The sequence below is a fragment of the Echinops telfairi genome, unplaced genomic scaffold (genome assembly GCF_000313985.2).
Source record: "Echinops telfairi isolate 266 unplaced genomic scaffold, ASM31398v2 ScPeMD7_7400;HRSCAF=8409, whole genome shotgun sequence".
Taxonomy (NCBI): Eukaryota; Metazoa; Chordata; class Mammalia; order Afrosoricida; family Tenrecidae; genus Echinops; species Echinops telfairi.
The window spans coordinates 47729405-47746139 of NW_022111300.1; the positions used below are offsets into that span (position 1 = coordinate 47729405).

The 16735-nt window shown below is 43.3% G+C and overlaps 1 protein-coding gene across 1 annotated transcript in view; it reads right to left on the reverse strand.

The window, feature by feature from the left end:
• Positions 1-11435, reverse strand: part of LOC101661810 (GPI ethanolamine phosphate transferase 1-like) — a 100137-nt gene extending 88702 nt beyond the window's left edge. The window contains exons 1-4 of the mRNA XM_004703119.2: positions 11188-11435; positions 6161-6282; positions 5583-5681; positions 1532-1638 (exon numbers count right to left, since the gene is read on the reverse strand). Coding sequence (XP_004703176.1) covers positions 1532-1638; positions 5583-5681; positions 6161-6282; positions 11188-11408 — 549 coding nt within the window. The 5' untranslated portion in view covers positions 11409-11435. The remainder of the gene's footprint in view (positions 1-1531; positions 1639-5582; positions 5682-6160; positions 6283-11187) is intronic.
• Between the last annotated feature and the right edge of the window lie 5300 nt (positions 11436-16735).

The window sequence follows — 16735 nt, forward strand, 5'->3', positions numbered from 1 at the left end:
AATTTTACAAGAGTCCCCATGGGAAGTCATTGGGTTTTCACCAAACCATCCCAATTTGGCTCCTTCTGACTTTATTTTGCTTCCAAATATTAAACAAACTTTAAAGGGCACCCATTTTTCTCCAGTTAATGACTGAGTTAGTTTACTGTGCCAACCTGGCCAATAAAACATGTGGGGTTAATTGAAGGGTGGAGGGATAAATGGCTCAGTGAGCCTTGCCTTTCGAGTTCTCGGGTCTCTTGCTTTGTGATGATCGGACCAAGGTGCAGCTGCCTTAGCAGTTCCCTGCTTCAGCTTGCCAGGCTGACTTCCTGCAAGACATCCCCAAGAAGTCACATGGACCAACCCCAATGCAGCCCTGGGTGCTGGAGCACCCGTGTGGAGACCCCTGCCAGCGCTGAGATGCTTACACGTTCACTGACTCGGCTTTCCTCCTACAGGTGGCATGGTTGTGTCTGTTTTGTGAGATGGAGGCGGACTTTGTGGATTGGTGTCGGACATATGGGTTAACGGGTTAATGTTGGACTTGTGGGCTTGGGCAGCACTGGGTTGGGATGTTTTCTTGATGCACACTTAACCTCTATATAAAACTCTCTCATACATGAGTTTCTGTGGATTTGTTTCTCTAAAGTGCCCAGACTAATACAATAATGTCAGAAAAGATTGTAATGGCGTGGTTTAATTCCAGGACCTGCAGTTCTTTATGAATGAACTAAATGGCTTAATGGCACAAGTGTTGAGAAATAATGTTTATAATCTTTATCATTCAATTCCATTTTTCCACAAGCATTTTGAAGTCTCCTCAGACACAGAATGAATTCGGTGTTCTAATTGGTAGATGAAGAACAATGGATTAGTGAAAGTCATTACTAAGATAATCACACCAATTTTTCTAGAATATAAATTCTATTGTTTTCCCAATGAAACTGTCATAACTGTCACTATCAAATAATTCGTCTCTACTGCTTAACTAAATCCACATATGTTCTCAAATGACTATCTTGCTAACTATACATCATCTCAATCATTTCTACCTGTAAGTTTAAGTAATTTTTATTTGCTTATCTAGTCGTTTCCTTAAAGTAAAAATTGTTTTAAAAACACCATCTGCTTTGTACTTAGATGCATTTCCTTTGAGCACTACTTGTCAAAAGGCTTTCATACATCTCAAGTGGCTGCACGACTGCACGGGGCAGGTTCTCTGAGTCCGTGACAACTCCAGAAGGTCTCCCCACAGAGAGTGAACAAAAGAACCAAGGCAGTTCCTTCTAGTGTTAGGAACAGGTCTTTGAGAAGGTATCTGTTAAGTGCTTTTTCTGTAAGTTCTATAAACGGCCATTACAGAATGCATACTGTTTTAGATAGACTCAATATTTTTAAATAGCCTGTGGCAATATAGAATGTTCAAGTTGACAGGAGAAGAGAAGAAAAAAGCGAAAACAGTTGATATATAGTTACTGATGAATCAGTTTCTGATGCTTTAGATACAAATATAATGTGTGTGGGGGCTGTGGAGCACCAGGACGCTCACCTTCACATTATCAAAAACCCAGGTATCCAGTTTTGTAGCATCCTGGGCACCAAAATCCTCTCTTTCAGCACCGTAACTATGTGTATAAACATGGTCTCCACTTGCACCTGCAATTTAGTTTAAGAAAAGAGTTTTCACAACAAAAAAAATTTTAACTCATAAAATGACAGTTCTTCAGAGATTTTTGTGAGTAGCCAGAATGTTCCACAAGCACACCCAGACACGCCCTTAGTGCTCACTGCACGCTAGGGCCCTGCTGTGCAGGTCAGTGGGTGCTGTCGCCTTCTGTCTCCCCTACTAACATGTTCTTTCTTACAGGTCAGTTCCTTAACTAGGCCACGTCATACTGCTGGGAAGTGACACTGATGTCAGGAGATGTCATTCAACAGGAGCACACTGTACGGATTAAGCCCTAACACTCCAGTGGACAGCTCTACTCTGTCTTACAGGGTTATCACCAGTCTCCCTCAGAGGATTAACTACTCAAAGAATGCGTACCTCTTGGGATTCTAGTCTAAAGTAGATGGAGCTATTCCATTCATGGAATTTCCAAAACCATGAAAAAAACCTCAAATACATCACTTCTCTTATCCTTTGAATATACCTACCTTAAAAAAATTTTTTTTCTTAATATAGGGGAATAAGGAGCCGTGGTAGTACAGTGGTTAAACTGCTCAGCTGTTAACCAAAAAGTTGGCAGTTCAAACCCACCAGCTGCTCAGAAGGAGGACAATGGAGCGGTCCACTTTGGTAAGGATTACAGTTCAGAAGCTCTCTTGGGCAGGTCTACTCTGTCCTGTGGGGTTACTATGAGTCAGAACTAACTTCTAAAACAATAGTCAAGATGTCTGAACCATAAAATTATCTCTTTGTCTGTGAACCTGTGAAATCTAAATGATCACTTATCTGCTTCCAAAGTACCATCGTCGAACAGGCACAAGATGGACATTTCTGTCACAAGTGAGAAATTGCCAGGAAAGAGGGAACCACGGGCACCATGTCGGTGAAAACGGCAGCAGAGTATTCACATTCGCTCTCAAAGCTGAAGAATCAGCCCCATCCTCTTCTCTGAACCCATCTAGGCCAGCATTTTCCAAAGTAGGTGAGACCACTGCCTCAGGGGCACTGGAACGATCCTAGGGGGGTGGGCCTGTGAATGCAGGTCCTATACTTTATGCTAGAATATGGACTGCAGTACAGAGGTGATCAATACCAAGGAGGTGCTGAGTAATTTTTTCAAAAGGGGGCAGAAGGTCAAATACGTTTGGCAAATAGATTCTAGGCAACAGGTCTGCCCTCCAGACCCCTGGTATTGACCATGCACTCTAGATTCCAAACAGAGACCCTTAGCTCTGCACATCGTCTCCACCTTCCAGTCTCACTAGGATGGCCACTCAGCTTTGGGGATGTTCCATCCTCCTAGTATGTGTGAGTGAGAACCCCATCTGTCCCTATTTTTCCGTCCCTTGGGCTTGGCAGCCCCACACCCTCAGGCTCCAGTCTATCCCTCTGGCATCTGTGAACATCACACCACAGCTCAGAACCAGAAGGCCCACACACTACAGCCAAGTTGGTGAAGATCTGACTTTGAAACTGAAGTGGCCCTTTGCCATCCCAGGGCTCAAGGAGCTACCCTTTGAGACTTAGGCAACTATGCTTCCTCTTCTCTTCATCTCTGCAGCATCTGCTTCCTTTGTCCCTTGGACTCTTAGCACCCCAGGCCTCTTGAGTGAGCCTGTCTCTGCACTGCTTAGTCAACGCTACAAAGCTCTTAGCTCTACTCAAGAGTCGGCAGGCACCGGATTCCAGTAAGACTCAGCCCTGAGGTCCTCAGTTCTCTCACTCCATGGGTAGGTAAGCCTTGCTCCCGCAACAAGTGCCCAGGGACACCGTACTCCACCAGGAAGCCTCCAGTCCAAAGGTATACAGCGCTTTCCATCCAGGGGATGGTTCTTGAACCATTTCCACCAGCCTCTTGGTTCTGCTGCTACTGCTTCTCTGCTGCTCCTTCTCATCAGCTACACTATCTCTGGTGTTACAACTTTCTTCAACTCCTTCTGAGCTCTCACTGGAATTAGCTCTGACAGTGCCAATTCCATCCACAGTCTTTTCGAGGCAATCTAGGCTTTTACTATTAGGTACCTCGAAACAGTTCCGACCTCCATCAATTACCCTGTTCTACATTTCAGGTATCTGCTAGAGCGGCGCCCCGCTCCCAGTACTAAATTCTCTTTTAGTTAACTAGTGCTGGCTGCTAGAACAAACACAGCACAAATAGATGGCTTAAAAAAAAAAGACATTTGCTTTCCAACAGTTTAGGAGGCTACAGAGGAGTGGTGGGACCATGAGTGTGATAGGCAGGTTCATTGTGCCAAGCTGGCCAATGAACACATGCAGATTAATTGAAGGGTGAAGAGACAAATGGCTTGGCGAGTCTCGCCTTTCTTGTCTCTTGTTCGTTGATGATAAGGCCAGTGTGCAGCTGCCTTATCTTGTTCTCTGCCTCAATTTGCAAAGGACACCTACTCTGTGGACTGTGTCGCTGTAATTTGAGGTTCCTTCAAGACCTGCTTCGACACACCATTGGAATTTACATCTCTTGAGCTGGGGCCTGTTGGACTCTGTCATCTGGCTGCCTGCTGGTGACCTGCCTTGCTGTTTGCTGCCTGTGGCTGAATAGCCTGAATTGCTCTACAGAGGACTCAGCTGTCTGCTTCCTTGACTTGCATCCGGTGTCCCTCAAGACTTGAAAGACTGCCAGTGATCCTCAAGACTTGAAGGACTGCCAGTGTATTAACTGTCTCACAGAAGTGAGTTGAAGCCATTCGTACTACTCTATAGATTAAATAGCTGCTCATTTCTTATGTTATATATCTATCTATATAAATATATGTAAAGCACAACTGTCCTGATTTTGTTTCTCTAGAGAACCCTGTCTAACATAATGAGTTATGCGTTGGGCTGCAACCACAAGGTCACCAGTTTGGAACCATAGAAGAAATATGAGCCTTTCACTCTTGTGAAGAGTTATAGTCTCAGAAACCCACAGGGGCAGTTTTATTCTGTCCTATAGTGTCTGTCCTCTTAATAGGAGTAAGTTTCGTTTTTTGAGTTTCAGGAGGCTAGAAGTCTGAATTCAGGGCACCAGTTCTGAAGGAAGGCTTTCTCTCTTCACTGAGTCTGGGAGAAGGTATCTGTCACCTTTCAGCATCTGTGCACTGAACATCCCTTCAAATTCTCCATATGTCTTAGCATAAATCTTCCCCTGGAACTAGGAGATTCTCAGCACAGGGACCTAGGTCTAAAAGACATATTCCAGTCCTGGTTTTTCTTTCTTGGTGGTAGTAAGGTCCCTGTCACCTTTTTTTTATCTCTTTTAAGATAAAAGGTGATGCAGGCCATGTCCCAGGGAAATTCTTCTTACATCTAATCAGGGGTATGACCTGAGTAAGGTCCCCCCTAATCTCCTTTCAACTGGTTAGCTGATCACTTGTAATCACATCATGGAAGATGGCTACAACATTAAATCACTGCCAGAGGACATCATTACAAAACTGCCAAACTACTCTGAGCCCCGACCCAGCCAAGTTGGCTTCTATTTTGAAGGCACACAATTCAAGCCACGACATCTGCTAACTTCTTAAAGTTACCATGTAAATGCTGGATATGCACTATCTAATTTAATCCACAACAAAGCTCTTTGGGATAGAAATCATTATCATTATTGTCATCACATTTTACCAAAAGGAAAGCCAGAGCTCAGATAGGTTTTTGAGATTATACAGCTAATGAGGCAGTGTTTCATTGAATCCATGACACTGCCAACTGTATGATGTTCCATTTTTCAATAACAGCTAAGAAGGGGGAAAAAAAACACTGACAATTAAACTAGAGTGACATATCTATCCACCCTATATTAAACATTACTATTTCTGAGATGTTAGAAGGTGAAGATAAGGGTCTCAAAAGCAATAAAATAGCTAATGTATAAAAAATGAACCAGCTAACTATTGCCTATTTCTACCTGAGAAAACACAATGAGTGCTCTTACCTTTGGCAAACATAGGCAAGATATCTGGGCTTCCCCAGCTCCACGTGTACTTGCTTTCGTTGAAAAGAGAATCAAATTCCACAGGATTTTCCTTCCATCCTTCAGGTAATTGAGGGGGGTAAGCACATATCAGCAATATATGTACATGGTGAATTAAGCCCCCAGAGAAATATTCTTCAGATAATATTAACAAAATCAATCTCAGAACAAATCTAAGACTAGTAACAAATTTAATAAGTATCATAACACACACACAACACAAAACATACCATTAAGAGATCATTTATTTCTCACTGAAATCAGAATCACTTTGAAACCTTTAGAATGATAGCTAAAGAAATGATGGGTGGTTGCATTAAGCCAATCATAATTTTCAATAGCATAAGATGATAAAGCTTATGATAAAGCACTAAAGATGATAAAGCACTAAAGTGTAATTCTGAAATTAGTACTAGTGAATTCATATGAATAAGCATGTTAAAATTCTTACCAAAAGTATTTCAGAGCACACTTTTAATTTAGTGACAAAATTCAGCATTAACTTTTCTATTCAACAAGTCTGTCTGGGTAAACAATACCTTTGGCAACCGCACTGACATCTTCGTAAAACCCAGCAATCAGGGCTACGTGCCCTGGCCTGGACTCCGTGGGCACACGTGTATGAGAGACTCCCCAGCTGCCTTCATGCATCATGACATTCCTAGTGGACATGAAGTTGGACAGTTAACACAGATCATGATCAAATACTCTCACAGGGCTTCAGAACAATCAGATTACTACAGGAATCAAACTTTAAGTCAAGATTTAAGAAAATTTAGAATCTTTTGAATCCTGGATGAGCCTACTCCTGGCTTTCTCACTTGCGCAGTGTTGGGGAGCCCAGGGGAAACCAACCAAGACCCTGCCAATTGTAGTGACAAAGAATCGAGGCAAGATACAGTGTTGCTGTTTTAAGCTACAAAGTATTGAGAAGGTTTGTTACATAGAAGTAACCAAAAAACTCAATATCATTATAGAAACATATTTATTGGACATGATGTTAGTATGGTGGTCATGTAGGAGAAATGCTCTTGTTCTTGGTATATGCATGCTAAAGTGTTCCGGGTAAAAGTGCCATGATGCCTTGGTTTCAAACTCTTTAATAAAAAGTAATTGGGGTCTTTCTCTGCTCAGACCTGGCTCCTGACGTCATGACTGAGAAGCTCAATCATGTCTATTTCTACGCATGGAGAAGAACTGCCTCAGAGGATTTCCAAGGTTGTGAACCTTTACCAAAGCAGACTGCCACATCTTTCTCCCAGAGATTGACTGGCATGCAGAAGATGGACAATGAAGAAGGAAGACTGGGGAAGAGTTGATGCCTTTGAATTATGAGTTTGGATAGGAATGTGAAATATGCCATGGACTGCCTGAAGAGCCTTAGAACTGAGGATGATGGGGTTTTATCTCATACGCTTTGGGCATGTAATCAGGAGAGACCAGTACCTGGAGCCGGACATCATACTTGGTAGAGGGGTCAGTGAAAAAGAGAAAAGACCCCCAAGAATGGATTGACATCATGTCTGCAACAATGGGCTCACATGTAACAATTATAAGGATAGCACAGGACTGCTTGGTTTTGTCCTGCTCTAAAGATGGGAGAAGCCCCATCTCTTTTGTATGAAGAGGCTGTTTCTGCCTCACTTGAAGATCTATAAGGCCATCTAAGGAGGCAACTTTGCAAGAAAGCAAGTCTTCTTGAACCTCCACCCTTCTCATTAGACCAAACCAGAGCTATAACACGCCATCCGTGTTATAAAGCCAAACCTGGAAGAAGGAGGAGACTTGTGTACCAAAATCATTGTAAGATTTTGTTCTTTATGTTAATAAACATCTTAGGAATCAGTGAGGGGGGTTAAAGTCACAAGGGAGAAACAGAAAGTTGGTCTGCGGAGAGATTCTACTTGGAGGCCCTTCCTCGCACAGGGGGAATAGTGTTAACTGCTTGCTTGGTTGACTACAACCTGGACTTAATGGTGGCCTCACTTAACAAAATTAAAATGCGAACCGCTTTGGCATAGAGTAGAAACAAAAGTCCAAGGAATGCTTTTTTGAATGTATTATACGCGATGCACTAAACAATTCTATACCTCTGTCCCCTACGAGACTCTAGAAGACGTTCCCTCTTTAAGGTGTTAAGGAATCTACTGGAGATGGAAGTGCCAGCATCTCTCAGAAAGCACTGTAATAGCTGTTTTCTGTAGGTCAGAGACAGGTGCCGCTGGACCTAAGAATGGCCTCCCAGACCTGGACCTGTCTTCTAGGACTCTGGGTCAGCAGTGGCACAACCACCAGCGGGAGCAAAGCTGTCTCAGTAGGAGGCATGATGACCATGACTGTGGCCAGGACATAAGTCAAGGGATTAGAATGGTTTGCACATTGGAAATCTTTAGCAGAAACAAATTGCTCCTGAACCCTAGGGCTAAAGCAGACATGTAGTTCACTCTGGTTCTCTTTAATCTGTACGACAGAAATAAAATAAAGCTCTCTGTTTCTGTCTCAAAATAAATAAAAAGTAATTGAGAGAGAGTATGTGTGTACATGCAAAGAATGTATAAAGAAAAAAACGCTAACAACTGGTACAATGAGGTTAAATTAAACAAACTCCACTTCTGTTTAATTGGAAAATTGTCAAAATAAAAAAAATTGGGAAGTGCGGGTTCAACTACTAGAAATTATACTTGTAAATTTCAGATTAAACCAGGCAAAATGTTTCTTTATTAAAATGTATCAACATTCTTTCAGTTGCATCCCAGTGATTTTCAATGTTTTCAACAGAAAGGAACTACAAGTGAAAGACCAGTGAGACACAGACATAAAGTAGTGGGTGCATTACTGACATTTTTAAAGATTGAGACTGGAATGTACATATGTAAATATATTTATATAAGAGTGTGGATATATTTATAGGTTTAGTATTGAGGCAACAGATGGACATTGGGCCTCCACCCAAGCACTTACTCATTGCAAGAACATATTGTTCTATTAAATTGGCATTCTAGGATGCACACCTGCCGACACGATTGCTGAAGAAAAATGTGAACATAAGCAAAGGCGGTGAAGAAAGCTGATGGTGCCTGGCTACCATAAGATATAGCGTCTGGGGTCTTAAAAGCTTAAAGGCAAACAAGCAGCCATCTAGCTGAGAAGCATCAAAGCCCACACAGACGAAGCACACCAGCCTGTCTGACCACGAGGTGTAGAAGGGATCAATTATCAGACATCACAGAACTGAAAATAATATCAGTGGGTGCCCGCTTTACTGACACCACCACTGAAGACAAACGTGTGCATAAGCAAAGGTGGTGAAGAAAGCTGATGGTGCCCGGCTATCAAAAGATATAGCATCTGGGGTCTTAAAGGCTGGAAGATAAACAAGCAGCCAACTAGCTCAGAAGCAACAAAGCCCACATGGAAGAAGCACAACAGCATGTGTGACCACGAGCTGTCGAAGCCCCCAGTAAAATGATTTTTTTTTTTTTTTTTAAGATTTACACTGTCAGAAACCCACAAGAGCAGTACTACCCTGTCCTCGAAGGTCGCTATGAGTTAGAGTCAATTCTATGGCAGTGAGTTTTGGGTTGTTGTTGTTGAGCCCATAATTCTTTTTTTTTTTTTTTAAGAGAATAAAACCTTTCAAAAGGCATGTTTAGGAAAAGCAGATATTTCTGAAATGTAAGCATACAATGGCTCTGCTTCCCACAACCACAGGACCCCACGTCTCCTTCAGCAAGACCCAACAGAATAGCGCGCTGAGCACCCAGCGCATTTGGCTCTTCCTTCCCAATAGTACTTTCTATTTTTTTGCAATGAACTATATTTCTCTCCTTTTTAAAGCTACCTTCAAACATTTCACCCCAATATTTCCTATATTGGTGGAACTTTCTGTTATGAAATTCTGAATACTTAACTTTGGCTTGATTTATATTCCCATTCTTGTTGCTCGGGGTCCTCATTTGCTTATTTATTACTTTTTCTACTATATCTTATGTCTTTTCTTAAGCCCCTACAGTCTATTTCTGAAAATGCAATGTGGCTTTAAAGTTAGCCATTCACTCATTCTTCAGTCAGTCAACAAGTTCTTTGCTCAGCATGTACCACGTTTGGAAAAGCTGGGATAAAGCGATGCAGGAACAGTCAAATTCCCAGGCCTCCAGGAATTTACACATGAATGAGCACATAAGATCCATAAAGAAAAACAAAACAGGGCAGCCGTACAGAAAGTGCTGGTGGGGGGTGAGGGTGAGGAAGGGACAGTGAGTTGTCTGGGAATGTTAGACAACTCTCCAAATAAATTTTAATTTCCCGCACAGCTTTCAGAGAGGCACCGGGGGAGATTTAACAAAATATAGATTGTGAGGGATTTACCTCTAATAAGACCGATTCTTAGTGGGGTGCCCATGAACCTAAAATAGTACACTTTTCTTTCGCTTGATGGTTAATGGGGGCAAAGCCACAGTTAGCAGAACTGCACTCCTTGCAAGGGCTTCCTTTTACAGAAGGTGGTATTTTGAGGTAAATTATAGGTTTCCTGGTTAAGTAATCAATGGTAATGGGGGTTAAGTTTTAGGCCTGTTATTATTACAAAGCTGTAAACAGGCTTATTTTTAAGAAACTTGTAATAGAGTTCTGTTCCCGTTCAGGACCTGTCGGACCAAGCAGCTAAGACCATCCACGTCAATTCACCAGTCAGATGCCAGACATGTACAGATGACGCCTGCAGGGAATGTGGTGCAATCTGTAACACACGTACATGTGCCAGTCTCTTCACCATCATCCCTGCACCCCATGTGAGAGACACAGTCAGACATTTCGCTGTTTATTTGAACTCAGGGTAATCTTTGCAGGGGCAGTGAATGACTTCATAGGGCTCATCTAGTCAAAGTCTCTAACTCCCACCAAACAAATTTCCTTGCCTGGGTCTGGGAAGAAGGTGGGGAAAGATACTGATAGGATTCACCTGTGAATAATTGAGAATAGGATTCCCTGGAATGCTATCCTGCTGTGTATAAAATGAGCCCTCTGAGATGCAGCAAGAGAGATCTCATTACCAGCAAGAGAGCCAGGAGTGGACCGTATCCTCTGGACCCCAGATCCCTGCACAATGAACCTCCTAAATTCAGAAGACAGCTGTACCATCAGCAGAGCAGCAGCAGAGCCAGGAGTCAACATGGAACAGACTGATGGTCTTCCCAACCCACGGACCAAGTAAAGCTGAGTGCTTTTGTGCAGGAGGACAGCTATGGAGTGGGGAACCTCTGAGACTTAATACAGGAAACAGGGTGTGCTGACCCACAGAGTTTGAGCTGAGGCTTACAACAAAGTGGTATGCCCCTTTGGGCATTTATTAGCAGATCTAAAACTTTGTAATGTGTCCTGATAAACAACTACCTGAGCAATTCTCATTGGCATTACAACCTGTTAACAAACCCTTTAATCATGAATTTTGTCTGAGTTTCAGTATACCCATTAAAATGGATATAAGAACCTAGAAGTAAATTATAGAATGTTAATTAAGACTATAAACATTTTCAAGAGATGACTTTGTACCAGTGGGCATGCTCACCTGATAAACGGTGCTCTGGGATTTCCCTCTTCATCTAACTTAAAAAGTGTGTCGGCTCGCAGACCATCGGCCACAAACAACACTAGTCTTTTCGCCGGAGGAGGCAACGGTGTCCAGTGAGGAGTCATCCCGTGAACCAGGGGAGACGTCAGATAGATGTCAAAGATGGAGGCGAAGAACACAACATGTACCAGCAGCCCCAGCACGAAGAACAGCAGCATAGCCCGACCTGCCAATTCACCTCCAGGGGAAAACTGAAAGAGGGAACAAAATTAAATCTGGGTATGCATTCAGACAGCCAAAAGTATTCCCAAGCAGTTGAAAACATATAGATGGGCCTTACGTTTTTAAAGGAGCTCTGGTGGATTAGTAGTTGGGCTAGCCACAAGGTCAGCAGTTCAAAATCAGGAAACCAGCCACTCTATGGGGGAAAAGACAAGGTTTCTACTCCTGTAAAGAGTTACAGATTTAGAAATGCACAGGGGGCAGTTCTGCCTGTCCTGCAGCATCGCTGTGAGATAGGATTGACTCGATGGCAGTGGCAATGTTATGTTTTTAAATATTCTACCCTGCACACTAGGGACAGCCAGAGTTTGATATCAACTACTCCGCTTGGTTGGTTGATTTTAATAAGCAAGGATCCAGTCCACTGAAATTCTGTATGAGAGAGAACATAAAGCTCAGGGCATTCTTGGTTGCTCGCATGGCAGCTATTACTAAGCTTGGGTTTTTCAAATTCTTTATAGATTCCATTTTCCTTGACCCTAGCAGGCAGCTCTAAGGGATTCATGTGGCCCCAAGAATTAAGATATTATCCAGCCCTCTCGGGGCGAACACAGACTTGAACCAGTTAACATTCATTTGGCTCATTCATTTTCTTTTTGAGAGAATCAGATGGGGTGAACTTAAACTTTTCCTCCATGCTTCGAACGTTCACACTCCTCTATCACTCGCTTTTAGTTCCCTAAACTAATAGTAAAGAACAAGATTCTATTTGTTCATGCACAAAAATGTCCTGTACATAGGAAACCAACCCCGCTGCCACTGAATGGATTCCAGCTGTAGAGACCCTATAGTACCCACAGGGCTCTATAGGACAGGGTAGAACTGGCCCTGTGGGTCCAGGAAGTTGTGATCTTTCTGTGAGCAGAAAGCCTCCTTTCTCACAAGGAGGGACTGGTGGGTTCAAACTGCTTACCATTCAGTTAGCTCAAGGCCTAACCCCCTACACCAAATACTAGGTATGTAATTCTGTGCTAGGGTATTAGAATACAAGGAAGGCATGCCCAAAATTTGGTTAGATTGCAAATTTGTAGGAGAGAAAAACGAGCCAGTGTGAAACATTAAGTAATACTGCATGTAATTATTCTAAGAGTAAATTACTCCTGGGTATCTGGTATAGCACACACATACAGCAGCTAGCTGCTTGGAAAACATCTCCTAAAAACACCTCGAATTGCAATCAAAGATGGAATGGCATTAACTGTAAAAGCCTTCAGCTCCTAAACTTAACAATCCTTATGATAAACGAGCCCTGGCGGAATAGTGGTTATGCACTGGGCTGGGATCAACAATGTCCGCAGTTCAAAACCACCAGCCGCTCCATGGAAGACTGAGCTTTCTACTCCCAAAAACAGTTGTTTAACTGTTGGAAACAAACTCACAGGGGCAGTTCTACTGTGTCCGATTGGTTCACTGTTGAGTCGGCATCGACTAAATGGGAGTTGTGTGTGATAAAGGAAAACTACAACTTCCTCCAGCCTAAATGTCTGCCTCCAAAAAGGCAGCAGGATTTTCAGTACCATCAGTGCAGGTAATTTGACCATGTGAGCGAACAGCTCTGGGCTTCTGGAGAGGGACCGGAAATGGATATTTTTGAAGGGTTCCTGTGATGCGAATCATAATCCAGCGTGGTTTTGAGCACCTGCAGGCCCGGTCGGGAAACGGGGGACACACGCGCGGGAGGACCCGCCCCCAGACCCTCTTGGGGCGCTTCCTTCCCGCCTCGTCACCCCCCCCAGGGCTGACCCTCTCTAGGGAGGCGCTCTCCCCGGGAGACAGCAGCTGGACTGTCGCGTGGCTTTCAGGGACAGCAAGCACATGGCGTAAGGGGAGGAAAGGAAACCACCTTCAGACTCCTAGACTGGACATTGGCTCCCTGCCCGGAGGGACGTCACCCACAGGAAGCAAACACCCAGAAAAGGAAGCTTGCACGAGGACAGGCCACAGTTTGGGGGCCGCCCCTCCTCGGCACCAGCCCCCGGACTTTCCCTGTGGCTCAGCCGAACTACGACTGATTTGGAGATGAGGCCTCAACGCGGAAGGCCGCGAAATATCTCAAGCAGCGCCTTTTTCTGCCCCCAAAACAGTCTAGAGGGTCTCCCAAAGCCAACTTGAAAGCAGCCCTCCACCACGGAACGCCCCCAGCGCCTACCAGATCTGCCGCTGTTCTCGCGATACTTCTAGATCCCGCCCCCTTAACTCCCGCCCCCTGCCTCCATCCGCCTATCAGACTGGAGTTGGGAGCGGGCTTTGCTGTTGAGCCAGATTGCAGGCTTGTATCTCTGCTGCCTGCCATTGGGAGTGGGCGGGCCCGAGGCGGGGTTCCGGCGGAGGTGGGGCCGCGAGGGGGCAGGACACGCGCGAAGTCTCGCGGGACTAGAGAACCGGAAGACATCTGCAGAGAAGCGGAGGCTGAGTCGTAGGGCGCTGCTGCATGAAACCTTCCAGGAGTGCGGGATGAGGCGGTCCTGGTTTCCCTATTTGTCCATTGAGGCGATCGGCACTTAATAAAGTGGGGCCGCGAGCTGCCTTGGCTGCGCGACTACTCCAGCCAGGGCCACGTCGAGCGGCAGCGCAGTACCCCGCTGCGGGTGGCGCGCCCGCTTTCCCCGGAGCAGCCGCTTTAGGTTGCCTTCTAGTTCTTCCCGACTCCGGGCGACCATGTATGTGCACTATAGAACTCCGTAGGGTTTTCAAGGATTGGACCTTTCAGAAGCCGTCCGCAAGGGCTTTCCTCCGAGGTGCTTCTGGATGGTTTCTTATCGTCAGCCAACCTTTCAACTAATCGTGGAGCGCTTAACAGGGTGCGTCATCCAGAAACACCAAATAAACTCATCTATGTTGTAAATGATGTTTGGTGCCATCTAGTTGGTTCCCTCTCATTTGAACCTTGAAACAGGATGAAATGTGGCTGGATCGTGTGTCCTATATCTAGCCTACTATACATAGTATATGTGTATCTATGCTTTAAAATTCTTGGAAAAGTTACATTGCCCTTCAACCCCATTATTCAACTAACTTCTTGAAGTCCTTCTTATAAACTGGGATCTATAGAAAGGTAAATCAAAATTTATGCCGTCGTCGAGTTTACTTATAGGTAATAGATACAATTTACTTGTCTAGGCGCTTTCTTCAACTTCATACAAATTTCAACATGTTTTACAAGGTTTAACGTTAATTCTTAAAGCGTTGAGTATACATTTCTGAGATAGTTATAGATGCAACATCTTGATATCTAAGAGTTGAATTGGACCTGGAAAATGTTTTTTTTTAATGAAGAATGATGCTTATTCTCTTGGGACATAGATGCACTTTGACATGCCAACCATATAATGGAGTCTTTCAAGGTATTCGTGGAATACAGTAAGTCTCAAACAATATAATAAAATAAAATTACCTCGTATGGTTTAGAGTATTTTATCTGTTAGGATTTGGGATTACAGTGTACCATAGTGAACGTTTCAAAACCTCCAGGACTCTGCAACTCAACCAGGAAAGTGGAGACTGGGAAAGTGTTTGTGGATGAGGCAAGCTAGAGGCTGCTCAGCCACTTAGGCAATGAACCTGCAGTACACTGGTCAAGCTGACAAGATGTATTCAAAATATGGAAAAGTATATTGCCAGACCTAGATTTGGCTTTTCTTCCATTTTGAGTCTAAGCTGGTATAGAAATTCTAAGATAAAATTCATTTATTAAATTATGAGCTGTGGTCCTTGATGGAGAAAGTCAGAAGATTTGTAAGTGCTCAAATATCATTACTTGTAAAAAAAATTGATATTTTTAATGAAACTAGTAGATCATATAAATGGAAACTTTCATTGTAAGGCACAATTTTTATATTTTCATAATTGTGAAAGTGAATTTCTTAGTTGGTTTGTATATTTCATAGAGTAAGAAATCTTTTTCCCAAGAAAGGGTTATATCTAGGACTGATCTTAAAATGGACTGTCAGAGAAGTGCCAGCAGCCTGAGCACTGTGTAGTCGGTGTGCCCAGTGGTGCCTCCTCCCGAGACTGCTTGCACCTCTTCAGTTCAAAGCAAGGGCCAACCTGACTTAAGCTCTCCCAAGATGGCCAAGCAGCCAGACTATGACCTGGAGAAAATTGAGAACAAAGCAGAACCCACTGTAACCATGCATCCCAATTACCTCTCAGTCCTGCAAGCTTTCAGGAAGGCCGTGGTCCTGGTCATGCAGGTGGAAGAGCAGGCCAGCAAAGAAACCAGCAGCAAGAAATAGCCCCAGTGATGACTCTAAATAAATTTGAAAATAATGGAAGTTTCCCACAAACTTTTTGAAGCCCCCTTGTATATCTATCTCACAACTTTTGCCTTTTCAGTTATTTACAGGTTTAAGCCTTATTGACAGCAATTACAAGAATCTGTTTGCAAGCTAACATTCCATGATCCTTGTAGTTTTTCCATCACCCCTACCCTCCACCCCCAACTTTCTGTATACTGACCTTAGTAACCACTAATAAACTTTGATATTTATTTTTAAAAAATTGACTGTCTTCCCCTGAGCTGTATCAGGGGAATTTACTATTTAAGATTTACAAGAAGTTTTTGGACTAGATGGAATTATTCCCATTTTGAAAATGAACAAAAGGAAAAGTGCTAAAATCTGGCTGTTTTATTAGTTGTGATCTTAGGGAAAGTAGTTCCCACAAATGCAACAGGTTGTATACTCACAGGACATTTTTATGCTTCATTGTTAAGAATTTGTAGCTACATTTTTAAGTATATGAAGCAAAATGAAAAGTGGTACACAAAAAAATCTTTACCATGGTATTTTCTACTAAAGCATCACGCTTTTTAAGCATTAACCCCTGAGGTTTTACCAATTTGTTTTTGTTTCTTTATTTCCTTTATGGTGAAATGAGTTTTCTAACACATAAACACTTTGCAATCCTACTGATTTGTGATTCTGTTCAATCTTCTTTGGATCAGCTTCCCCATAAAGAATGAAGACTGGATAAAATTTAGTTGTAAATACGAGGTAAGTTGCACAATCGCTGAAGACAAAACGGGTGCATAAGCAAATGTGGTGAAGAAAGCGATGGTGTCGGACTATCAAAAGTTGTAGCATCTAGCGTCTTAAAGGCTTGAAAATAAAAAAGCAGCCATCCAGCAGTGAAGCAACCAGCCCACATGGAAGAAGCACACCAGCTTATGTGATCATGAGGTGTTGAAGGTATCAGGCATTAAAGAACAAAAAAATCCTATCATTGTGAATGAGGGGAGTGCGGAGTGGAGACCCAAAGCCCA